Source organism: Myxocyprinus asiaticus, chromosome 3 (genome assembly GCF_019703515.2).
Source record: "Myxocyprinus asiaticus isolate MX2 ecotype Aquarium Trade chromosome 3, UBuf_Myxa_2, whole genome shotgun sequence".
In the NCBI taxonomy this organism is placed as follows: Eukaryota; Metazoa; Chordata; class Actinopteri; order Cypriniformes; family Catostomidae; genus Myxocyprinus; species Myxocyprinus asiaticus.
In genome coordinates, this window is record NC_059346.1 from 17117545 (window position 1) to 17144394 (window position 26850).

The window sequence follows — 26850 nt, forward strand, 5'->3', positions numbered from 1 at the left end:
CTAGTCATGCTGACGGACACACGCTGACATCACCATCGGGTTTTTTGTGACCATCGTCTGACCCTTCGATGTGCTTTGTCATGTCTGCTAGGCTTTTCTGGATGAGGCTGAGCTGATGCTTCAGATCACTCTTTCCGGGAGGCTCCGAATGATTCCCTTTATTTCCATTCCACTGTCTGGGGCTTTCCACAAACCCAACATTCCTTTTCTTTGGAAAGGGATTCTGTTTTTTCTGTTTTTTCTGACCCTGGGAGGGACCCTTGTGGTCATTCCCTTGGTTTCTCCAACCTCCGTGTGGGTGGTTGGGCAAGCATTTTGGGGCTGCCGCTTCGCAGCTTACTCTAGGTTGAGGTATTTCATAGCCCTCAAGCCCTAAGTCTGCCCTCTCTGAAGACTGGATGTCTAGGATTCTGACATCATCTTCTGGTTTATCAGTCGGACGCACGACTGTTTCCCAAGTCATTTGGGCCATCTTCCTAATTCCCTGCATGGTCGGTCTACCCTGTTTACACATCAGTGTAATGTGGGTTTGCACGCAGGGGTGGTGGTTATGGAGGAAGAGAGATCTGAACCCTCACACTTCTTCCAGACCTGACTCATTACTTCCTTGGAAGTATGCATTCCTTAAATGCCTATAGTACTCCCTAGGAGCCTCCAACCGCTTCTGTTGGATGCTGATGGCACTGAGGGTGGCTGATGTTTCTTCATTATATGGTGAGTACTCCTCGCACAGAACCCTGCAAAGCCTCGGGTAGCTGTCATGAATGCGCGGCGGTTGAGTCTCAATGAAAGCATGGACGCTTCTGGAAGTTGTTTTCCAGATGAGTTTCAACTTCTCACGCGCCGAGGCATGAGGCAAGTTGGCAAGACAATGTTTGATTTCCCTAAGGTAATCGTTGACATTTGAATGAAAAATTGACATTTGACAAAGGAGTCAAGCTGGCACATGCGTAGACCTGTGTCTTGGTCCTGCTTATATCCATCTGACTCATCAGAGGATAAGTACCAGTGCCTGCCCCCATTGCCATGGCGCTGGGTGAGACCACTTCCTCCTTGTGGTGAGGAAGGCGTCCTGCTGGGGTGGGGCCTAAACGAAGCCTGTGGGGAAGATTGCCGAAATGTAGCCTTGCCCCCGAAACGTGGTGGACTTACGTCCCTAACAGGGATGCTCCGGGAGTTGGAGCAATGGTTTCAAAATACTACCTGAACCAGGGGTAGGGTATTTCGCCGTAGCGCCATCCTCTGTGTCCCCTGCTCCACTCTGGTCAAAGATGGGGTAGCGGAGCGCTTTTTGAGCTTTAGCCCGTATGTCTCGACTCTCTTGCCGGACTCGGTCGTCAGCGACCTCTCGGCTTTCTACACACTCCTCTAGCATAGTATTTGTAGTCTGGAGGTCTCGATGTAAAGTGTGATTGCTTGCATCAAGCCGACTACACTGGGCTTCAGTGTCTTTACCTCACCCTTGAGTGTTGCTATTTGCAACTGTGCCTTGTGGTGGTAAAGTAGAAACAGCCTACCAACTACCTCCTTGATAGTGGTTACCTTCCCTTGAGGATCGTGTGCATTATCTACCATGGCGGCCATTTCAGCGTCACACTGAGATTGTGTGTAGCTGTTAAGCTCCTCCCTTTCTTCTCTAGAGACAAGGAGGAGGTCAGCGACCCAGTTGGACAGTGAGGTTTCCTCACCTGACATGGGAGCTTCAGCTCCAGACGCTGATGGGGACTGGCTATTCATATCTCCCTGGTTTTCTATTCTTGGGGCACCACTCTTTGAAAAGAGAAAAATGATAGCAAGTTACTGATTGAGTCTCACAAAACAAAATCTACCCTGAAGGTTGAGTATCTTAATTGTTAATCAAAATAATCAAAAAGGGGGAAAACTAGTTAATTTATTGCTATACAAATCTAATAGTAATCTAGTTACAGTTAGTTTCTAACACCAATAAAATAACAGTACTCTGAGGTAACTTGGGAGTTCTTGATGTGGCAGAGGCTGGCTTCAACACAATATTCCAACAAAAACAAACAGGAGTACTTATTATAATATAACAAGATTTATCACAATCAAGCAGTAGTGAACACAGCCAATACTATCTGAATATAATCCAAAATAAATATCAAGGAAATCCTAAACTAACAGTGGAGCTATATGCTATATATAAATTGTGTGTGTGTGCATATGAGTGTGTGTGTGTGTGTGTGTGTGTGTGTGTGTGTGTGTGTGTGTGTGCGTGTCCAGATGTGGTAACGAGGGAATCAAAATGGAGGATCAGGTTCAAAAAGGAGGGTTAGATCCAAAATGGAGCTGATACCACATGAGGGTGGAAATGAGCGGACACACAAAGGAACTAATGAAACAGGTGGGAGAATTTGGTTCACCAGCCTGAGTCGAACATAAACCCCGGCGCCGCTCACTCAGTGAATATCAGTGAGAGAGAGAGAGAATGAGAGTGAGAGAGAGAGGAAAAGTGCATGCAATTTAACTGAGGGTAACTGCTCGTAACAGTGGGACTGAATTACTAGTTCAGATCACTCAACAAAACAAACGTAACCCCCAAAAAAACTAAATACAAATCTCCCAACTCAAAACAGCAAACAGCGAGCAGAGTTTAACGTACTCAATATCCTCAAAACATCAGCATTTAGAATCAAAAATACAATTTAGTTTCGCAAGAAAAATCACAGTTTCTAAACTAAATCTGCCCAGATATCAAGCCTTACTTGGGAAATCCTGTGTGATTTCAGTAGGGTTGTCCGTTGGAATTCCTGTTGTATTGAGCGGTCAGGAGAAAAGGTCTGGATGGTCCCTTGTCTTACGCTCGCCAGCGAAAAGACGTGTCTCTGCTTTATTCTTCGGACCCAGCGATGGAGAAGAATGCAGAAGGTAGTCAACGTTGAATGAAAAAGAGGGAGAACGGAAACTGGTCGCCTTTCTGTTTTTCAAAATAAATTCACTGTTGCTTTACAGTGAAACTGAACCGGTTGTTATAAGTATACTATAAGACTTGAACAAAGCTATGTTAATCTTACTCTACCGTGGCCAAATGGTGAGGTTATAAAAACGTGGTCTCTTTATTCTCAGTCCAAAATGGAGGGAAAACTCCTTCAGTACGTGCACAGTACAGATGTCCCTTATCAGCCAGCCAGAGCTTAGCACAGAGAGGCCAAACTACATCTGTCCGCTGGTTTTATTGACAAGATGACGTCATCGGTCGTAGGCCGCTTTCGACCAGTGGCGTTTGAGGCTGGGTCCATGGGCGGGACTTCGCATCCAGTTGTGAATTTGTGAAGGATTCACAATGTCACAATGTTCAATGTTCAATGTCTCTCCTTTGATTATAGAACAAAGGGCCATGCGGTCTCTGCTGCCATTTTGAGTGGGCCAAGGCCCTACACAGGACATCTTATCAGAGCGAATGGACAAATCAATAATGAAAGAAAGGAAAAGACAGATATCCGAAAACATGTCATCTGAGCAGATAAGTGCCATATCTTATGCTGTAGTTTTGACTTATTGGAAGCGTTGTTTTGAAATAAATTATGTTTGTATATATTGTATTTCACTATACACACACACACACACAGATGTGTGTGTGATTACACAACTATACATAAACCATGTCAATAAAATATCTTACCTGTTGAGTAAGAAAAAAGCCAGCTCTGGGTCGCTTTTAAATCCTTTCAGATCTCGAGTTGTCGCCAACTCTGAAAAGCCAAGCCGATGTTGATTTGGGTTTTATTACAGACTCTGTCACTTTCCTTTTTGCTTGTAGACTCTGCTCTGTTTGGGATTTCTTTGTTTTTACAACCGGTGATTCCCTGGAAGTTTGCCATTTTGAATGATCCATGGTCAATTTTTCTTGTTCGTTGTGACAACAAATTTTCAGCTTCAGCTTCTCCCACACCATACACACGCTACAGTAGCAGGAGCTTATTTTCTCTGTGTACGGATATGATGTGACACGCATGGGCGAATGACGTATATATGCAATTTCCCGTGAAATCCGTCCTGACAGCTCTAAAATATAAATCATTATTATAGATTTATCAAAGTGTATTTGGGTAAAGAATGGTTTGGAAGATGGATTTCTGTTGCACTCTCTCATTAATAACATTTAGTTGTTTTTTAACAAAAAAAAAGTTACATAGTGTAGCTTTAAAATCCATGAATGTTTGACATTTAACAGATAACAACATACATTTTCACTGGTGCATAAGACTTAGATCCCTTATTCCATGCCCCCAGTTTTTAAATACACTAACTAATAATTTAAACTATGTTCCTGGTTGTAATTATAGTGGTTATGGTTTTGTGCTTGAAAATACACAGGTTATAACAGACCATTAGGTTATATTTATAAATGAGCATATCAACAGCAGAACCTCGTTTGTCATTGAAACTGTTGCAGAGAGGGGTGGGGTTTTTATTGCAGTTACAGAGAAAGTGAAAATGAAAGGATTTTTCATCAGATCTGACTAGTTTGTAAAGTTGTTCAGCAAACGACACTGCGTGTGGTAAACACTGCTCTGAACGTCATAAGAAACGGATTTGATACATTCTGTTCTAACAGCCCTATAGTCAATCTGACAATTTAAACTTCTCTACAGTGTACTTCAGCTGAGTGAGAGTGGTAAGTGAATTTCATGCTTCTCGACCGTAGTGACTTGTCTTTGTGGATTTTTGAGAGTACAGCTTGCTGGAGTGTTTAAGATAAAATAATAATAATAAATAAATAAAAAATAAAAATAAAAAAGCGAGATAATGTCTGTATTCGTCGCACAGAAAATGTTTAGGGTTAATGCGAGGAGTACTGTACTTGGGGCGGCTCCAGTGGGTCTCGTAATCCTGCCGTTTTCAAACGCCTTATTTTCACTATGAATTTTCACGAAATCCCTGTCAATTGTCGGTCTCTGATGAGAACGTAAGTGTGATGGCGGAAATAATTTTGAAAATCATGCAAACATTGCTTTCGTTTTTCGATTTCACGAGTTGCTGGTGCTACTTGAGTGGTTCAGCACTTTAATACGTTAACAGCTACATTGATTAGCTATTAAAAACCAACACTATAATAACTATAGAACAACTGTAGCTATAAAATAATTGTAGACTGAAACTGAAAGTACTGCGGATCGCACGTCGATGTCACAATACCCCCACTGGTCCTGTTCCAAATGGCACCCACCGCCCTTGCGGTCTTCCTCTGAGTGCAGACTTTGGTGACGTAAGCGAGTGCAGACCGACGGGGCGCTAGTCCATGAGAGGGCATGAGTGGTAAAAGTGTGTATTTGGAAGAGACCTTTAGACTTCAATCAGATGACGCTTTTATATATATATATATATATATATATATATATATATATATATATATATATATATATATATATATATATATACACTATATTGCCAAAAGTATTCGCTCACCTGCCTTTAGACGCATATGAACTTAAGTGACATCCCATTCTTAATCCATAGGGTTTAATATGACGTCAGCCCACCCTTTGCAGCTATAACAGCTTCAACTATTCTGGGAAGGCTTTCCACAAAGTTTAGGAGTGTGTTTATGGGAATTTTTGTCCATTCTTCCAGAAGCGCATTTGTGAGGTCAGACACTGATGTTGGACGAGAAGGCCTGGCTCCCAGTCTTCGCTCTAATTCATCCCAAAGGTGCTCTGTCAGGTTGAGGTCAGGACTCTGTGCAGGCCAGTCAAGTTCTTCCTCACCAAACTCGCTCATCCATGTCTTTATGGACCTTGCTTTGTGCACTGGTGCGCAGTCATGTTGGAACAGGAAGGGGCCATCTCCAAACTGTTCCCACAAAGTTGGGAGCATGGAATTGTCCATAATCTCTTGGTATGCTGAAGCATTCAGAGTTCCTTTCACTGGAACTAAGGGGCCAGGCCCAGCTCCTGAAAAACAACCCCACACCATAATCCCTCCTCCACCAAACTTCACAGTTGGCACAATGCAGTCAGACAAGTACCGTTCTCCTGGCAACCGCCAAACCCAGACTCGTCCATCAGATTGCCAGATGGAGAAGCGTGATTCGTCACTCCAGAGAACGCGTCTCCACTGCTCTAGAGTCCAGTGGCGGCGTGCTTTACACCACTGCATCCGACACTTTGCATTGCACTTGGTGATGTATGGCTTTGATGCAGCTGCTCGGCCATGGAAACCCATTCCATGAAGCTCTCTACGCACTGTTCTTGAGCTAATCTGAAGGCCACATGAACTTTGGAGGTCTGTAGCGATTGACTCTGCAGAAAGTTGGCGACCTCTGCGCACTATGCGCCTCAGCATCCGCTGACCCCGCTCTGTCATTTTACGTGGACTACCACTTCGTGGCTGAGTTGCTGTCATTCCCAATCGCTTCCACTTTGTTATAATACCACTGACAGTTGACTGTGGAATATTTAGTAGCGAGGAAATTTCACGACTGGACTTGTTGCACAGGTGGCATCCTATCACAGTACCACGCTGGAATTCACTGAGCTCCTGAGAGCGGCCCATTCTTTCACAAATGTTTGTAGAAGCAGTCTGCGTGCCTAGGTGCTTCATTTTATACACCTGTGGCCATGGAAGTGATTGGAACACCTGAATTCAATTATTTGGATGAGTGAGCGAATACTTTTGGCAATATAGTGTATATATATATATATATATATATAGTTTTTTATATACATGCAGTTTTACAAATTATTCTTTGAAAAAGTCATGGCATTGATGGATAGGGTAAAGGAACACACTTTAAACTCACTATTGAATATTTGTTTTGATTAAATAATTTCAAGCACACTGACAATAAAGTAGGTCTGCTCGATAATGGCAAAAATCATAATCATGATTATTTTGGTCAATACTGAGATCACAATTATTTAACTCGATTACTCATTGACTTTGGAAACATCATGAATTTATTGAACTTTTAAAAAACTTGTCTTTTTAACAGTGGATGTCCTTGAACTTGAAATGTAAACTGCACTGGGTAGGGGAGGAGGCTATTGCCATATGATAATTATTTTGTTGCGTATGGTAGTCAAATAAAGGAAAGCCTCCATCACCATCATTAACAGCAGTGATGCTCATACTTCTATGGAAAAAGACCTACTTTTTCATCATGTTATTGTAGCAAAATCTATACAATAAAGGATACATTATCACAATACCAACATTTCAGTAGTTGGTCATGAAATTTGACGATTCTCAATACCAGCTTCAAAAACCACAACAAATAATAACACATAATTATGGAAGAATGGTTTCAAGCTCTTAAAGGAATAGTTCACCCAAAAATGAAAATTTGCTAATAATTTACTCACCCTCAGGCCATCCAAGATGTATCGGAGTTTCTTCATCAAAACAGAATTTAAGACTTTTAGGATTTCATTTCAGGCCTCCTCCTCTAAACAATTAAGTGAATGTCCTCCATTTTTTGAGGGTACAAAATGCATATTTTGGGTGCATCAAAATAATCCACATGACTCCAGTCGACAAATACATTTCTTCTGAACCCAAACGGTTGATTATTTTTAGAAACAAAACAATACTTATATACTTTTTAACTACAAACATTCGCTTTGGTACATCTCTTTGACCTGCGCTCATGAGAGGGATGATGTAAGCTCTTTGGTAAGGTCACGTGTCACGTGGAGGAGGAGTCAGGAAGCGCGTCATTGTTAAAAAAATTTTTTTGTATTATTATTATTTGGAAATTATTTTTTATTTTATATTGTTCTTAAATTGTTTTGGACTGTTTTGGTTTGAGAACGGCACAAGTTTCTCTTGTAAACAGTGACATGCATCCTGACTCCTCCTCCATGTGACAAGTGACCTTACCAACGAGCTTACGTCATCCCTCTCATGAGCGCAGATCACAGAGATGTACATAAGCAAACATTTGTAGTTAAAAAGTATATAAGTATTGTTTTGTTTCTAAAAATAATCACTCGTTTGCATTCAGAAGAACTTTATTTGTCGACTGGAGTCGTGTGGATTATTTTGATGCACCCTAAATACGCATTTTGGACCGTCAAAAATAGAGTACATTCACTTGCATTGTTTAGAGGAGGAGGCCTGAAATCCTAAAAGTCTTAAATTCTGTTTTGATGAAGAAAGAAACTCTGATACATCTTGGATGGCCTGAGGGTGAGTAAATTGTTAGCAAATTTTCATTTTTGGGTGAACTATTTCTTTAAGTAATTATTCAAGACTAGTAAACAGTCAGTAATAAATAGAAATAGATTAAAAATAGAACAAAGTATTCAAGTAAACATTCAGAATGAAATGCAACATAAAACTTCTACTGGTCTTCACTGTATGATTATAATACATTAATACTTTCTAAAGCTACTAAAGTAATTCAGTCAAGAGCAGAGAGTGTTTTCTTGTTTTCTTGTTATGGTTGTTTGATTATTATAATACACACTAGACAGCAGCAGGTCTATTAGCTTACATTTATACTTAAGTCCGATATTTTAATACAAATTCGCTTTTTTCTCCGCTGTTTACGTTCACCTTAGACATCACTCTCTGTGTTTACATGAATACCTCACAAGACGGGCATTTTGGCAGAAATTTGAAATGTATTTGACCGTTCAGGTGCACATTAGCACGAGCATTTTCAGCACAAACACACACACACACATATGCAGCCTGTCAATCAAACGGGACACAGCTGTTACTAGATCACTAGCGAATTATAAAATTACGTGCTCTGGATTATTTTCAACAGCAGAATAACAATATGAACTTTCTAATAAGTGACACAGGCCTAGGCTATCACAAATATAGTCGGTTATTTTTTTCATTATTGACGTTTTAATCAGTCTGCTTGTCCGGTCGGGCAAGTAAAATTCTCTTTCTCTTGCCCCTTCAAAAATCCACATGTCTTGGACAAGCGTTAATATCAAGCCCTGATTAAATATTGTATTCAACATTCTCCGATAACATTTATTTTTCTTCTGCAGTATAGCTTCTAAAATAAATTTGTTGTTTTAAAGGAGTTCTAGATATTATTTTGGAAAACAAGCCAAAAATGAATCAAAAACGTATTTTGTTTCAGTGTATAATGGGCTAAGACTACACTCTCTAACTTTTATGTTCACTTCGATCCATCTTTAACTCACAAAAAACAAACGTTCTCTTCTTAATAGAGTTGCGTATCGCCGATTTTCTTCATGATAAAATACACACGGTGAACGTGACACATTATGATTCACTACATTAAAATCTAGCTGCAGCAAACACGTGCGAGTGACGAGCGTCCCTGCGCCAGAGTTTGCATCAGCCGGGAGAAGATTCAATCTCTTCCCCGGTCACTTCACGCAACTCATAGATGCGCCACTGAACCGCACAGAGAAATGCCAGTTTCGGAGATTATTTTCATAACCCAGATCCTTATTATTTGAACTTTAATAAAGGATACTTTAAAGATATAATGCATTTCATTATATGTTCACTGTGTTTCACTGCAAAATGGAATGTGGCACAATAATCGTTTTATCTTGATTATCTTGTTTTCATAATCGTTGGAAGCCAAAATCGTAATTGAATATAAAATTATATTAATCGCCCAGCCCTACAATAAAGCATTAGATAATTTAATCAAGAAATTCTGAAAAACAAAGCACACATACAACTACAGGAACAAAAACCCATCGTTTTAAATCTATTCAGAACAAATAAACATGATTCAGACACATGAATGGTTACATGAATGGAAAATACCGCCATACTTCTGCAGGTAAAAATATCACTCTTAGACCGAATGTTGCTATATCAATAAATATAAGCAATCTTATAAGCTACAGCCATGTGGATTAAATTATTCTCACCTGTCTTGATATTTTAGCAACTCACAATAATTCTAAAATCCTCTTTGAAACAACAATAGCAAAGGTTTAATGTTATGTTACTTTTATGAACGTAAAACTTCCCCAAGAAAAATTAATCAATCAATTGAATAGGAGAAATTCCATATCTCTGGAAAATTAAATAAAACAAAATTTTGAACCAGTTCTTCACATTAGACTTAAAAGTGATACTACACGATAAGCAAGTGATCCACCATTGACAATCAGTAAAAAGCGATTATTAAAATCAATTTTTAATCTGCGATTGATCATCGCCTCATCTGTCATGTTTTTTCCTCCAGCTCGGAAACTCCAGTCCACTGTGATTGGTTGAGAGGTTCGGTAGCGGTGACTGTTGGGTAGTAGTCTGGTGTGGAGCTAAGCTGAAGGGCGCATTGAGGTTGCAAAGGGGCGCTCACTCGCCTCGGAGCACTAAAATGTAAAATGGGACACTCTACAGTCCCATGGACTTAGCAGGAACACGCAAATGAAGGCCACAAGTCCACATTAAGTGTGCCATTTGGGACAGGGCCACATGCAGTTTTGGACTAGCCTATTTACCCACTTCTCTTACATATTTCTGGGGTATGGCCACAGTGTGCAAGTAGACATGAAGAATAGGCAGCGTTCCACTTCACTTTAAACATCCACTCGCTAACTTCCCTAAGCACTTCCCATCGGGGGAATCCCCGCCGCCATTTTTGAAGTCTGTTCCACTTAGTTAAGTAGTCGAGGGAAGTTTCTGTTGACAGACCATAAACTCCTCGATTTTGGCTGAAGTAGCGAGCCTACTCAGATGTGTGCTTCAGGCAGCTCCATATCCCACAATGCAACTCGATTGTGACATCAGAGCACAGATTGTTCTAAAACTACCCCACCCCCAAACAATTCAATATTATGATAAAGGTGAAGTTAGGTCAATTAAGCAGTTAAGAAAAGTTATTCTGGAGGATCACGTGATGCCATGCGAGAAGCAGATGTGTGAATCACGAGCTCTGCGCACTTTGCTGTTTTTTTTATTTTTATTATTATTATTTTCATGTTATAATCTGGTGAGATTCAATACACCCAGTACATATTTGTTCTTTGAGGTAAACATGGCAAAGAAGTCTAAATCCTCAGGCTCTGGAGACATTAAAAGACACTTACGTGCTCAAGATGAAACCTCTTGGCCTGCAGACCGAGGACACGATTTGGAAAGCACGACGGGAGAAGAAATTCAACGTCAACTGTCCAACATCTCAGTGATGCTGAAGAAGGTTGTTGCTGACTTGTAGGATCTCACTGTAATATGTCTATCGATTACGTCGATGGAAACAAAATTCTCTGAGTTGGTTACAAGAGTAGCATAAGTTGAGAAAAGGATTGATTATCTGGAGTTATGTGAAAGGGAATTATCTGCTAATCCGCCCGCGTCCAAAATAGTCGTTGAAAATTTTGGGGAAAAACTTGAAGATTTGGAAAATAGGAGCCGAAGGAATAACATACTATTTGTTGGAATTCCTGAGCATGAAGAAGGCAGACATATGGTGAAATTCCTGGATGAGCTCTTCCCGAGTCTGCTCGACATAACAGGCCATAAACTGGAAATCGAGCGAGCTCACAGAGTCCCGGCTCGCAGATCTGCTGAGGGAGACAGGCCCCGATTAATTCTGGCCAAATTTCTGAGATCATCCAATAAAGATCTCGTGTTACGCCAGGCGAGGATTAAAGGAAAGCTTTCTTGGAAGAATCACAATATTTTCTTGTTCCCGGACTTTGCGAACATGACGAGAGAGAAACACAATTGATTCAAGGAATGAAAGAAACTCTTACATCAACGGAAGATCGCTTTTGCACTGATGTTTCCGGCCAGAATGAGAACAGAAATGAAGGATGGTCGCAGGGTGTCCCAAGCAAGCACTGTCTTTTATAAAAACAATGGGTGAGTAAGCCATTTGGGGTTTTTCATGTAGCTCCAGAGTGGATTAACTTACTGTACTTACTCTGGCTGTCTGAGGAAGCTGGGTGCCATTTTGGCTCAGTCTAGCGGCTGGATTTTGTTTTGTGGAATGACTCCTTCAAGAAACTTTTGCATGGACGGATGATCACTTTTACACTGAAGTTCCTGGCCAGATTGAGTATGGATACTAAGAATGACTGCAAAATATCTTCATGCCTACACAAAGGATGTTTTTTATAAAGTTGATGGACTGAGTGAGTCACAGTGTATTTTTATTTTTTTTATGCAGCCTCAGAGTAAATTTGAATCACTCAATACACATTTGACCATTCAAGAAACTGGGGCGCCTGTTTTTTTTTGTGTGTGTGTTTTCATAACTGACTCACTGATCACTTTGTTGTCTCTCCGAGGAAACTGAACGGTTTTATATCAGCTGGAATTTGTTTTGTGGAGGAACACACCTTTTGAGACAGTTCGATGAATGAATCTACATATACTTTGTGATCATTCTGCCTATTGGCTGGGGTCAGTTTTACAAAGTAGTTTCTGTTATGTAATGTTGCTTTACAAAATTTGTGCAGAAGCACCAGACTTGAATAATCCGACGGCAAAGTTGCCACGGGGGTTCTCGTAGGCGTACATGGACCTTTTGAGTTTAGAGGGATTGATGCCTGTTGGCGCTATCGTGTGTTGGGTTAATGCGCACGTTTTTCTTTTTTCTGTTTGTTTTGTTCGGGGGGAAGTTTGGGGTTTGATTTTTGCAATAATGTTGGAATGTGGTCTGTATAATCTTATTTTTGACACACAATTTATTTTTTCTCATATGTCAAAATGTCAAATGTTAATATGACTGGATTGTCTCTCTCCACATGGAATGTGAATGGGTTGGGGCACCCCATAAAAAGGTTATTTCTTTTCTTAAGCGTAAGAAATATGATATAGTGTTTCTTCAAGAAACGCATCTCTCCTTGCAGGAAGCTGAAACATTTGGGAAGATATGGGGTGGACATTTTTTCTTTAACGCTGGCTCAAGTAAGAGCAGGGGAGTCATTATTATGATAAATAAACATCTACAATTCAAATTTCTCAAACAGATTAAAGATAAATCAGGAAGAGTCATTATTGTTTTAGCAGAAATTCAGGGGAAAAGTTTGATTTTGGCTAATATTTACACACCTAACGCTGATGATCAGGGCTTTTTTATAGATTTTGAAGGGATGTTGCAAACCACTGGCACCCCTCATGATATAATATTGGGAGGAGATTTTAATCTATTGATGGACTCAGTCCTTGATCATAGTGAAGCAAAAGTGTGTAAGCCCCCTAGATCAACATTGACGCTTCACAGAATGTGTAAAAATCTTGGTCTGATATTTGGAGACTTTTGAACCCATCTGGTAGAGACTATAATTTTTTTCATCAGTCCATAAGATTTATTCTAGAATAGATTTATTTATATATATATATATATATATATATATATATATATATATATATATATATATATATATATATATATAAATCCCTCATTTCATCTGTTGTTGATTGCTCAATTGGAAACATTTTAGTCTTAGATCATGCCCTGGTGAATTTGGAGGTGTTGCCACATACGGAGAAAAAGAAATCATATAGTTGGCACTTTAATGTATCCCTTTTGAAAAATCCTGATTTTCAACTGAAGTTAAAGGCTGAAATCAATGTTTATATGGAGACCAACTGGTCCTCAGTATCCTCTGTAGGTGTGGCTTGGGAGGCACTTAAGGCGGTTCTTAGGGGTCGGATCATACAGTATGCCTCATTCATCAAAAAATCCAAAGCACGAGAACTTGTGGAGATGGAAGGAAATATTAAAAGTGCCGAGGCAGAGCTGAAGTGCTGAATGTCATCTAATGGCCTCAGAGAATTGACCCGATTGAAATACAGATATAACACTATTTTGGTGGAGTTTTGGTTATTTAGGGCAAGACAGTCATATTGAGTCGGGGACAAAGCAGGAAAACATTTGGCAAGATATATAAAACAGAGAGAGTCTTTTTCTACCATTCCCTCAGTGAAATCAGCTGGTGGTGAAATATTTACCTCGGCCATTAATATTAATAATGCTTTTAAAGAATTCTATCTTGATCTCTATAGTTCCACGATGAAGATATTAGGAACTTTGTGGAACCATTAGAACTTCCTAAATTGTCGACTGAGCAAAAAAATTCTCTTGATTCTGAAATAACCTTGGAAGAGATTAACGAGGTAATCAAGGCCTTACCTACATGCAAGGCTCCGAGGCTAGATAGTTTTGCCGCTGAATTTTTTATGCTACAGAATTGGCTGCACTTATGCTAGAAGTTTATACGGAATCATTAAAGAATGGAAAGCTTCCCCCAACCATGACACAAGCTCGGATCAGTCTGATTCTTAAAAAAGACAAAGATCCTACCGAGTGTAAAAGTTACCATCCAATTTCCTTGATCCAGCTAGATGTAAAATTGTCAAAAATTCTGGCTAACCGATAAAGAAAAGTTATGACATCTCTTATACATATAGATCAGGTGGGGTTTATTCGGGGCCGCAGCTCTTTTGATAACATTAGGCGTCTCATCAATATTATGTGGTCAGTAGCAAATGATCTCCAGTCGCTGCCATCTCACTTGATGCCGAAAAGGCATTTGATATGGTAAAATGGGATTATTTTAAGATTTTGGAAATATATGGGTTCGGGAATACTTTTATTGGATGGATTAAGTTACTTTATAGACACCCAGTAGCAGCAGTACAAACAAGTGTATTAATTTCAGATTATTTTACTCTGAAAAGGGGTACTCGGCAGGGTTGCCCTCTTTCCCCATTATTGTTCTGTCTTGCCCTGGAACCATTAGCAGGCGCGATAAGAAAGGAGGATGATTTTCCAGGGGTGGTGGTGGGAGGTGTGGCACATAAGCTTCTGCTTTATGCAGATGATATTTTATAATTAGTCTCCGACCCTTCTAGATCTATGCCTTGCCTCCACAGAATTATCCATTCCTTTTCTAAATTTTCGGGATACAGAGTTAATTGGTCTAAATACGAAACTTTGGCGCTGACAGCGTACTGCCCAGTAACGGCTTTGCAACCAGGCACCTTTCATTGGACCAAACAGGGCATTAAGTATTTGGGCATTTTATTCCCAGCAAATTTATGTGATTTAGTTAGAGTTAATTTTGACCCTTTAATTAAAAGGCAATGTGGGCAGGTGGGCTTCATTACATTTATCTATGATTGGGAAGGTTAATGGTATTAAAATGAATTGTATTCCAAAATTCAACTACCTGCTACAGTCTCTCCCTGTAGATGTCCCCCCTCTTATTTCAAACAATTTGATAGCATAGCAAAGTCCTTTATTTGGAATGGAAAGCATCACAGGTTACATTTCATTAAGTTACATAGGCCGATTGACAAGGTTGGGCTAGGCCTACCCAAGATTTTGTTTTATTATTATGCGTTCGGTCTTAGACATTTGGCTCATTGGTCGTTTCCACCTGAGAGAGCCCCTCCCTGGTTTCTTATTGAACAAGAAGTTCTTGCCCCTGTTTCGCCATTGCAAAGCCTTTCGATCAAACTAACCGGAGAAGTTAAGTAACACCCCATTATTTCGTATTTGCACATGGTTTGGACTAAAGTGTCCAGAGTGTTTAATTCAGACATTTAAATGTTGCCTCAAGTATATGGCTGAACCCTAAATTACATATTAATAAGCCCCCTTTCTGTTGGTCAGAGTGGATTGGGAGGGGGGTTACTACACTCGGTGACCTATATGAGAGTGGAGTACTGAGATCTTTTGATAATTTGGTTCAACATTTTAAGATTCCTAGACCTCAGTTCTTTAAGTTTTTACAGCTGTGCCACCTGCTCTGTACTGTTTTTGGGAGTGGTATACACCCCCCTAAAGCGGCAGATACTCTGGAAATGGTGATTACTGCTTTTGGAAAAGGTCATGAAGCTTCTGTGTATTACTCCCTGTTAATTCAGATGCTGGGGGATGGAGTTTCGTCTTCTCTCAAAAGATTATGTAGATGTAACCACATGAAGCATATTTTTAGATTAACATTTTTATTCAGTTTGTTATCTCCCAGAACAGTCAGTGTGTTATAAGATGAGATCTTTCAAAAAAGGTAATTGGATAATGGCATAATGTTGACAGTGGTCTTAGTTGAGTGGTCTTTTGCATCTGGAAAACAGAGATCAAGTGATGGGGGGAAAAAAAATCTATCAGTGTTTGATCAACAGCAGATGGGGGCGTATTCGGGAACCTGTTTAAAAAACACTGTGTCACTATTGCTGCAGAAATTACACACTTCAGCTTTAAAGAATGATTTAGACCCTAAAGTTTTCTAAAGATGCTACAGAAACACACTGAACTCTGTACGCAAGGCATTGCACTGAATGATAATTACAACAAAGGGATTTTGTGTGAATAAAATATAATCACCATAAGATGGGCTAAATATCTTCCTGTTGGTACTGTATCTAAATATGAAATTAGACTACATGGGTAAAATGATCATGGTGCTTTAATCCTGATTTAGTTTAGAGACATCAGTATCACCATTTTCAAACATTATATCAGACTGAATCAGTCCCTGTCTAAATTATCAATTGAACACGGTGACACAAAACAACCCAACAGATTACTGCTATTTATTGTTTTTATTTGGTGTTTTTAACTCACACCAGACTATATTCTTTATGTCCACAGACAGATAGAACATGTACTGATGAAGAGAAAATGGAAACAAAAAAATCTACCCAAATTGCAGGTCAAGGTTTGAGGAATTCATTTTTTCCATTTATTAAAGGTCAAGATAACAAAAGGAATTGATCTGTGAATCTTGATTTCTACTGATTTAACCATAAAATATTTTAAAGACCCAGGACAATTTCAAGAGCAAGCAAGGGAAACATCACACCTGAAGGTAAGTTTAAAAAAAGTTATAAAAACTTGTTTCTTTAAAAATTCTGGACATTTTGCATTTGTCACAAACATCTAGTACAGTTTTAATTTGAGTTCTGTAAATGAATTTCAGCATAACTACTCTGTGTGTGTCTGCAGGATGAAGGTACATCAAAGACAGTGAAACCAACTCTGGTGAAATGGGATTCATCGAGTACAGGTGAGTTTATATCTTATAAGGGGCTCACAAAATAACTGTCTATATACTTTGACAAATTACATTGTTGCCTTTTATGGGTGATTATTGATCAGAAATGAATAATCAAAATGAAATACATTTTCAGAATTGTTTTTTGTTTCTTTTTCTTTTGATACCTTTTCCATGCTATTGATTTTTCCAGAAGAGGTCAAAGTTTTCATCCTTTTGACTGGACACACAAATAACACTCACGAGAACTTTATGGCCAATCTCAAGAAACAATTTAAGTCTCTGAGGGAAGTTGATACAGCGGACAAGAGTGACATTGTTTTGGTTTTCTGTCCTATTGTCTCTCGAGCTGGAACTGATATTGAAGCAGCACTGAAGAAATTAAATAACTCCACAGGTTGATTTAATTTATCGTTACTGTATTTTAAATAAAGCTACAGTTTTTCTCAGGATTTCTGACACAAGATTGTACATTAATCTTCAGGACTTCAGACAAATTTGCCTTAAATACATGTGTCTACTTCCTTGAACAGCCTCAAAGCCAGCTGCTCTAGTGGTGCTACATCACACATTTGACCCAGAGAAAACTGTAGGAGAAAGCAGCAGATTTGTCAACAGGGAGGACATACTGACAGTGGACTGTCTGTTCTATGAGGATACAGGATTACTGCAGTGTCTGAAGAATTCTGAAGCAATAAACAAAGTTGTGAACTGGTTAAAACAGCAGGTATGTAACAAAAATATATAATGATCATGGCTCTATAATGTATAATTTGAAAAAAGATTATTACATAAACTCACATAGTCATTTTTCTCTGCAGAGGAAGAAAATAGGTGTCAAAGTATGTCCACCTCAGAGTAGGTTGAAGTCACTTTTTGTCTTGAAGTATAACCTATTTTTTGACCTACAGTATTTTTGTTGATCTATTAATCTTGATATATACTATTTTATCACTACATTTTTACAGACATATGGCAAAAGCCAACAAGGAAAATATCAGAAATGCCTGATAAGGTAAGTTTGAAAAATTGAAGTTGTTACACTTTTAAAATTCTGGGCATTTTGAATCTGGGAAACACCTCATACAGTTGTTATCTGTGCACTGAATTTTACCCAAACTGTTGTGTGTGTCTGCAGGATGAAGGTAAATCAGAGGCAAAAAAGGTTAAAAGGAATACAGGTGAATCTGTGTCATTTAAGGAGGCTCACAAAATAAATGTTCATTGTTGACTATCGTGTGTTATCATAGATAAGAGATGACTCAGTGTACAGGATGCCAATGTGGAGAATGAAACAAAATACATTTTTTTACTTGCTTAATTTTACTTTCTAGCAAGTATTCTAACCTCTATTTTCTATGCTTATGAATTTTCCAGAAGAGGTCAAAGTTTTCATCCTTTTGACTAGACACACAAATAACATTCACGTGAACTTTATGGCCAATCTCAAGAAACAATTTACGTCTCTGAGGGAAGTTGATACAGCGGACAAGAGTGACATTGTTTTGGTTTTCTGTCCTATTGTCTCTCGAGCTGGAACTGATATTGAAGCAGCACTGAAGAAATTCAATGACTCTACAGGTTGATTTAGTTTATCGTTACTGTATTTTAAATCAAGCTACAGTTTTTCTCAGGTTTTCTGAGAAGATTGTACTCAAGATTGTACATTAATCTTCAGGACTTCAGACAAATTTGCCTTAAATACACGTGTCTACTTCCTTGAACAGTGTCTAAGCCAGCTGCTCTAGTGGTGCTACATCACACATTTGACCCAGAGAAAACTGTAGGAGAAAGCAGCAGATTTGTCAACAGGGAGGACATACTGACAGTGGACTGTCTGTTCTATGAGGATACAGGATTACTGCAGTGTCTGAAGAATTCTGAAGCAATAAACAAAGTTGAAAACTGGTTAATTTTGCAGGTTTGTAATAAGATGTTCCATAAATTATGAAAATTCCCCTTAAATGTATCATTTGACAAATAAAATACTGTTCACTAAATTAGCTCACATTGCATTTTTTTTTCTGCAGGGGGAGATAAAGGGTGTCAAAGTACAAGCAAGTCAAAGTAGGTCCACGTTTCTCATTAAGTTCTACCTATAATGTTTAATATTATTCACGTACATGTAAATTAACATTTTATTTCTGCTATAGTAGACTATAGGTTGCTTATTTAGGATAGTAACACAATTCAAACTCTAAAACTGTCTCTTTAAATCAGACATATCAACTTTCAACTTTCTTCCAAGTTGGTTTCTGGACATTTGGACATTGGTAAGAATAAAAACACTTCTGCTCAGTACTGAATATCAAAGTGTCAAATACTTCTGTAAAACAGAGCAAGTTTTTCTTTGGCATGAAGAACTAATGTAATTTAAAACACTAATTGTGTGTGGGGCTCTTTAACTGTTACAAGCTTTAACATATTACGTTGGAAACTAACAAGATGTTAAACTAGCTTATATTATTTTCAGACACTTTAAACAGATTGTGATGTGCACAGATATATTTAACAACCAAAATATTAATCCAGTTTTGACTATTGGCTTAACTGTTGAGTGGTGTCACATACGTCAGAAGAGAAGTTATGATATTTTATAAAAGATTACAAGGGCAAAAATAAAATTATATAAAACAAATATGCATGGATGAATCGTTCACTAACATGCATTAAGAAAATAAATATGGTCAATTTTGTTTTTATTATGACTTTAAATTTAAAAGACTAGGAACCGTCTGAAACTAACTCAAGTGTTGTAGGTCCATGAGGATTTTTTTCTTTTTTTTGGTGATTAAACTGGGTACTAAGACATTGTTGGCAGATCACATTTAAGTCAGTTATCAATGTTGGAATATTAATTACAACAAGAACCCACCTTCAGTTTAGCTTTTCATTACAGATTTTCTATAGTGGCAGAGACTAGTAAATAAAAAGTATAAGCCAAATGAGTAAGCAATATTTTTTACAGATTTTAAAGTCCCTGTGAAAAACAAAAAGTGATAATCTCTGTGCCCTATTCCCTTTGAAGACAATTACCCTCCACTGTGAAAGCTTCAGATGACTAAATAGTGATAACGGTAAATCAGAACTCACTTTTAAAGTGATTCTTATTGGATATTCTGTTTGAAATGACTCTACAGCATGGATTGCACTTCCTTTTGAAGTGCCCTGCGAAGGTGTGATCAGTGCCAGTTAGATTACAAGACGTGCTGAACAGTTATAGGGGGTGGGTGGTTCTCTTTCTAGAAAGCATCTGATTGGTTTCTCAACCAAGTATTTGTAGCTGGAAGAGAGAGATACTGCAGATTTTAAATGCTTATACCTTCTGAGGACAGATTTTGTTAACATTTAGAAGTACACTAGCATATATAGTAACCTAAAAGATAATAGATATGGACTAAAAGCAGCAAAACTTTAATTTTGATTTCACTTTAACCTTTAAAGCAAAAAGAACCAAAATCACATTCATTACTTAAGACCACAATGTCTTTGTTCTCAACAGAGGAATAAACCGAGTGCTTCAAGTGACAGTAGGTTAAAATTACTTTTTTTATCTAAAATTTGTTTTATACATAGTGTGTAATTTTCTGACTTATATACAATATAAAACATCATAATAATATATCACACTCAAATATATTAATATAATAAATGCGTGAATGTTTTCTAAATATGGCATTTTCTTGATTACGCAATCTGGCCTGTTTCCTGTTATTCCATTAACACAGAATTTAATCAATACTGACATGACATGTTTAGCTGTACTTATTTTATGTCTTTGATCTGGTTTTGTTTATTTATTTTCCAGATGAGAAGCAGATTGTAAACATTTCTTCCTCATCCAGTCCAGTGAATTATTATATCATGGTAACTGAAGGCACTCATATGTCTCATGAGCATTTTATGAAAGCTTTATCTCAGCATAAAAAGACTCCACCTCTGAAGAAGGTTTCTACAGACCAGGAGAGTGATGTCATTCTGTACTTCTGGCCGGTTTCTTCACAAAATGACATAAATGCAATTTTGGAAGACTTCAACAAAACAGGTGAAGAAAGACAGGACTTACTGTATATACAATACCGTAAATCAATACAAAACTAACAGAACAAATGTGTTGATGGTTTATGGCCTTATTTCTATGAAAGTATCTCTTATAACACCATTTAAACAAGAATGACTAGAAGAATAAAAAAAAACAGGAAAAACACAATTCTCTTGAATAAATTTGTCCATAAGCTTTGGGACTGATCGTGTGTGAAAAACCACAACATTAAATTGTGTGTCTGTTGTCAAACAAAATAATTAAAAGTCTTCATTGATATTTATTTAATTAGTTATCATATGAAAGTTTTAATCGAATAGAAGCCAATTCAGTTCTTCTCCACTACACACAATTCTCCGCCTGAATGCTGATCCATAAAATAAATGACAATGTCTTTCTCTTACTCTTCAGACAAGCCTGTGGTTCTCATTTTGCTCCATGACACACATTTTGTCCCAGAATTCAGTGGACTTGAGAACAAGCCAAATCTGATTGCCATGGACTGTGTTTTCTATGAGGGTGTAGGACTCTCTGTGACCTGCCAAAAGACCAAAAAAGCAGTTTCTGCAGTCTCAGACTGGCTAAGCTCTAAGGTGACTTGATTTTTTTGTTAATTGTTATTGGATACTTTATATAAGAAGAGAATGTCAGAATAACAATCCTGTGCTTCTGTAAAGTTTAAAGATCATTAAGGATGGGGAGCAGAATGACACTGAGGATGGACACACACTGCCATTCAGAAAGATCCTGTGACTTTGACAAAAATGAAGGATTCATACATTGAGTCTCTCTACAGCTGAGATGACACTTAGATCACATAGAGTATATCAGTTAACTTGTTTAGATTTTTTTCTTTCTTCAAAATTGTGTAACAACTTCTGTTTTCACAAAGTATTACAAGTGTTTCAACAAGTGAGCAGGAGTCGCATAAGCCCTATAGTTACCATTAAATGAATGTGAATTATTAGTTTGAATAGATGCCGTGACTTGCGACTCTTACTATCCTAGTTCTAGCTCTAAATCAACTTTCAAACTAATGTTCAACTCTTTTGTTTTGTCGTGGTGTCATACAAAGGCAAATATAATTCATTTGTTCTCCCTGTATGAGAGATTTTTAGGAATGATTATTAGTTCTTTGACATAAATAGAAATGTAGGATTATAAATGTGCAAATAAAAAAAAAATGGGTGATGGCATTTAATAATTGAAGTATATAATGAATGACAGAAAAATTAATTATTAAGATTAAAATGAAAATGAAATTATTTAATTACAAATCTTACGATATACAAGAAAGCTTCTTTCAAAATTACACAAATATAAATAATATACCGTTTAGAATAATTTATGTGATGTGAAATATAAATGAAAATCATTAGGTTATCTGCAATGTTTAATCTGTAAGTCACATAACATACTGTGTACAGTATCATTTGTGTCATGTATTAGTAGACTGTAACTGCAACTCTCCTCTAAATGTTTGCTGAAATAAAACATGTTTTTACAAATTAACTGGTTTTTACAAATCTCAATAAATTGTGTATAACTGAAAAATGTGTCTCCTTTTGTCTTCCTGAATTTTGACAACAGAAAATGGTGGTTTCCTCCAATTAAATTGTTGACAGCATAGAATTATAGCATTTACTAAATTAGCTGTTTTACTAATAGTTTGTTCCACCTATCCAAAGTAAATTTGTATCCCTAATAATAAGTGACCCTTTCAGCGCTCAGTGTGAAATATTTAAATTTCTCAGTCTTTAATTTTATGTAACAACTAAACCATAAAAAAAATAATAATAACTTTAATAAAGAAATAAAGACATATGATTGTCTGCTTGTGGATAGACAAGCACAAAAATTACAGTTGAAGTTTAGGATGCTCCGTTCAGTTTAAAGGGAACATTGTGTACAGCCATTCAAACATGACAAAAACATCAAGACTTCAAGGTCTGCAGATTAGAGCAAAAGTTCTTGGAAATCATTAGATGCATCCGAAAGAGCAGTGAATCTAAAACTGCTGCATAATTGCAACTTTGGACTCAAGTGCAAATTGACATGGACTCAAGATGGCGCCGAGTATGGCTGCTGCGTTGCGAGCTCCGTCACAACATGGTAGTGTTTTGTTTGTCTTGCTTACAAGACTTCAAATTCCTCAATGCCGACCCACTGTTTACAAACACGCTAGCGGAGCCCTTTGTCTGGGCTGCCCGGCTGTGGAAACGCAGGAGGAAAAGGGGAAACAGAGCCGGGGTTCTCATCAGAGTAAGACGCCGCGCAAATTGACCCCCACTACCCAGTATTCTACTGGCAAATGTTCAGTCTCTGGATAACAAGCTCTGTGAGCTGAAAGCACGGATCTCTTTCCAATGAGAGATGAGCGACTGCTGCATTATCTGGCTCACGGAAACTTGGATGTCTGCGGAGATTCCAGACTCAGCCATTGAACCTGCGGGGTTCTCCGTGCACCGAGCGGACAGAGCGAAAGACCTCTCAGGTAAAAGCAGAGGTGGTGGTGTATGTTTTATGATCAACAAATCCTGGTGTGATCAGAGGAACGTACATTTTATCAAGTCTTTCTGCTCTACTGATCTGGAATTTCTCATGCTTCTGTGTCGACCATTCTGGCTACCGAGGGAATTCACAGCGGTCATTGTCACTGCTGTGTACATCCCTCCACAAGCCGACACAGACCGGGCACTCAAGGAACTGTACGGGATTATAAGCAAGCAGGAAACCGCGCACCCTGAGGTCGCGTTCATTGTGACCGTGGACTTTAACAAAGACAAATTCAAGTCAATCGCACCGAAATACTTCCAACACATAAGTTTCAACACACGAGGAGACCGGGTTTTGGACCATTGCTACAAATCCCTCCCCCACCCACCATTTGGCAAATCGGACCGCTCTTCCATTCTGCTTCTGCCCACTTACAGGCAGAAACTGAAACAGGAAGCACCCACCCTCAGAATGATCCAGTGCTGGTCGGACCAGTCAGACTCTACGCTACAAGACTGTTTTGATCACACGGACTGGGAGATGTTCCTGTCCGCTTCTGATGACGACATCGAGCTTTACGCTGATAGCGTAATGTGTTTCATCAGAAAGTACGTAGAGGACGTCGTTCCTACAAGAACAATACAGATCTATCCGAACCAGAAGCCATGGATTAACAGCGATGTTCGCACGGCACTTAATGTGCGGACCTCCGCTTTTAATTCCGGGAACGCGGAGGAGCATAAACAAGCCAGTTATGTCAGAACAGCAAAATGTCAGTACAGGAACAGGATTGAAAAACAGTTTAACACCACCAAATCTAGAAGCATAATAATATAAATAAATAATTTTTATGCTCGTTTCGATGGAAATAATACCTCCCTCGTGGAGAGAGCTCTCGCGGCCGAAGCTACAGAGGTTAGTTCACTCTCCGTCTCTGTAGCGGATGTAACCCGATCCTTCCGACGGGTGAATATCCGCAAAGCCGCGGGTCCAGACGGCATTCCGGGCTGTGTCATCAGAGCGTGCGCGAACCAACTGGCAGTGTTTTTATGGACATTTTCAACCTTTCCCTCTCTTTGTCTGTAGTCCCCACATGCTTCAAAACGTCCACCATTGTGCCTGTTCCAAAGCAATCCAAAATCACTTGCTTAAATGACTGGCGTCCTGTTGCTCTGACCCCCATCATCAGCAAATGCTTTGAGAGACTAATCAGAGATTACATCTGCTCTGTGCTACCTCTCTCTCTAGACCCATTGTAGTTTGCTTACCGCAACAACCGCTCCACTGATGATGCCATTGCATCTACTATACACACTGCTCTCTCCCACCTGTAAAAAAGAACACTTTTGTGAGAATGTTGTTTGTAGACTACAGCTCAGCATTCAACACCATAGTGCCCTCCAAGCTTGATGAGAAACTCCAGGCTCTGGGCATAAACAGCTCGCTGTGCAGCTGGATCCTGGACTTCCTGTCAAGCAGATGCCAGGTGGTTAGAATAGGCGGCAACATCTCCTCATCACTGACCCTCAACACTGGAGCCCCGCAGGGCTGTGTTCTCAGCCCACTCCTGTATTCCCTGTACACACATGACTGTGTGGCAACACATAGCTCCAATGCCATCATTAAGTTTGCTGATGACATGACGGTGGTAGGTCTGATCACTGACAATGATGAAACAGCCTACAGAGAGGAGGTGCACACTCTGACACACTGGTGTCAGGAGCACAACCTCTCCCTCAACGTCAGTAAGACAAAGGAGCTTGTGGTGGACTTCAGAAGAAAAGACAGAGAACACAGTCCCATCACCATCAATGGCACCAGTGGAGAGAGTCAGCAGCTTCAAGTTCCTGTGTGTCCACATCACTGAGGAACTCACATGGTCCATCCGCTCTGAAGTCGTTGTGAAGAAGGCTCATCAGCGCCTCTTCTTCCTGAGATGGCTGAGGAAGTTTGGAATGAACCACCACATCCTCACACGGTTCTACACTTGCACCGTAGAGAGCATCCTGACTGGCTGCATCTCCGCCTGTTACGGCAATATCACCGCCCACAACCGCAAAGCTCTGCAAAGGGTGGTGCAAACTGCCAGATACATCATTGGAGGTGAGCTTCCCTCCCTCCAGGACATATATACCAGGTGGTGTGTGAAAAAAGCTCGGAGGATCATCAGAGACTCCAGCCACCCGAGCCATGGGCTGTTCTCACTGCTACCATCAGGCAGGCGGTATCGCAGCATCAGGATCCACACCAGCCGACTTCATGATAGCTCCTTCCCCCAAGCAATCAGACTTTTGAACTCTTGATCTCCCACGATCAAAATACATCAGTACTGCACTTTATTACTCTTACTCTTATATCTCACACCGGACTGTCATAAATTATATTATTATTATATTATATTCTCTCTTAACAACTTACTATCAGCCGACAGCCTGAATATCAATACAGTACAATACAACCTACTGTACATTCTATTTATACTATATATACTTTTTTATTGAATAATGTGTATCTATATTGTGTGTATTGTATACTGTACAGTGTATGTTATTATTTGTATATTGTGTTGTAATTATGTGTATATTAGATATGTAAATTGTGTTGTGTTAATCTGATGTTTATTGTAAATTGGTATATGTCTCATCACTGTCATGTTGCTCGGAACTGCACCCAAGAATTTCACACACCATTGCACTTGTGTAAATGGTTGTGTGACAATACAAGTGATTTGATTTTATTTGAACTTTCATCTTTGTATTTGCCTTCTGCTTTTACAAACTCTTTTAACACACTCCATAGTTTTAAAGGATTGTGCGGGTATGGAACATGTCAAACAATATCATGGAGTGAAAAGGTAAGAGAGAAAAAAGCTTTATATTGAAAATACTGTATCCTCCTGAGACCCTTGCGTTACTGCTATGTGCATTTTCTGTCTCCCTTTTTTATTTGTAACTAGAAGCACCTAATAAACAAGCAAAAAAATAAATAAAAAAAATTTTTCTAGAGAAAATAGTTGTCCTAAAACTGATGTCCACATAGTATGTGGACAGTGAGACTATGTTGTGAAAATTTAAATAACAGTAAGCTATAGAAAGCTAAAGCTTTTTTTTTTTTTTCACCAAATTGTTTATGTTTCCAGGAGTGTTGGTTATTTGTGTTTTTGAGACATTACAGACATTACAGCTGATTTTCTGTAAAGCTGAATAAATAATTTTTATTCAAAGTAATGTCCATCATCATCCAATCACTGCCAACTGTGTTAAAATAAAATTTTGCATTATAAAATTCTGAATGTATGCACGGATTACCATTGACCCATGTCTGCCAAACATTTTGAGTGGTCCAAACATCATCTGCAGACTGAATGCACTTAGCTGCATAGGGGTA

General features: G+C 38.8%; 1 protein-coding gene across 3 annotated transcripts; it reads left to right on the top strand.

Annotated features, from left to right (window-relative positions):
• The first annotated feature begins 4472 nt into the window (after positions 1-4472).
• LOC127419774 (uncharacterized) lies at positions 4473-22218 on the top strand. Of its 3 annotated transcripts, none has more exons than XM_051661492.1 (17): positions 4473-4636; positions 16523-16589; positions 16693-16739; positions 16877-16937; positions 17119-17322; positions 17459-17652; positions 17747-17783; positions 17894-17940; positions 18064-18106; positions 18303-18506; positions 18653-18846; positions 18956-18992; positions 19146-19198; positions 20428-20455; positions 20734-20970; positions 21379-21560; positions 21645-22218. In XM_051661492.1, the coding sequence occupies exons 2-17, from the start codon at positions 16553-16555 to the stop codon at positions 21657-21659; spliced, it is 1620 nt and encodes a 539-aa protein (XP_051517452.1). In that variant the 5' UTR covers positions 4473-4636; positions 16523-16552; the 3' UTR covers positions 21660-22218. The 3 variants fall into 3 exon arrangements, with proteins under 3 accessions (XP_051517452.1, XP_051517461.1, XP_051517471.1); XM_051661501.1 differs by having other exon boundaries at positions 17122-17322; XM_051661511.1 differs by having other exon boundaries at positions 16523-16583.
• Positions 22219-26850: the final 4632 nt, after the last annotated feature.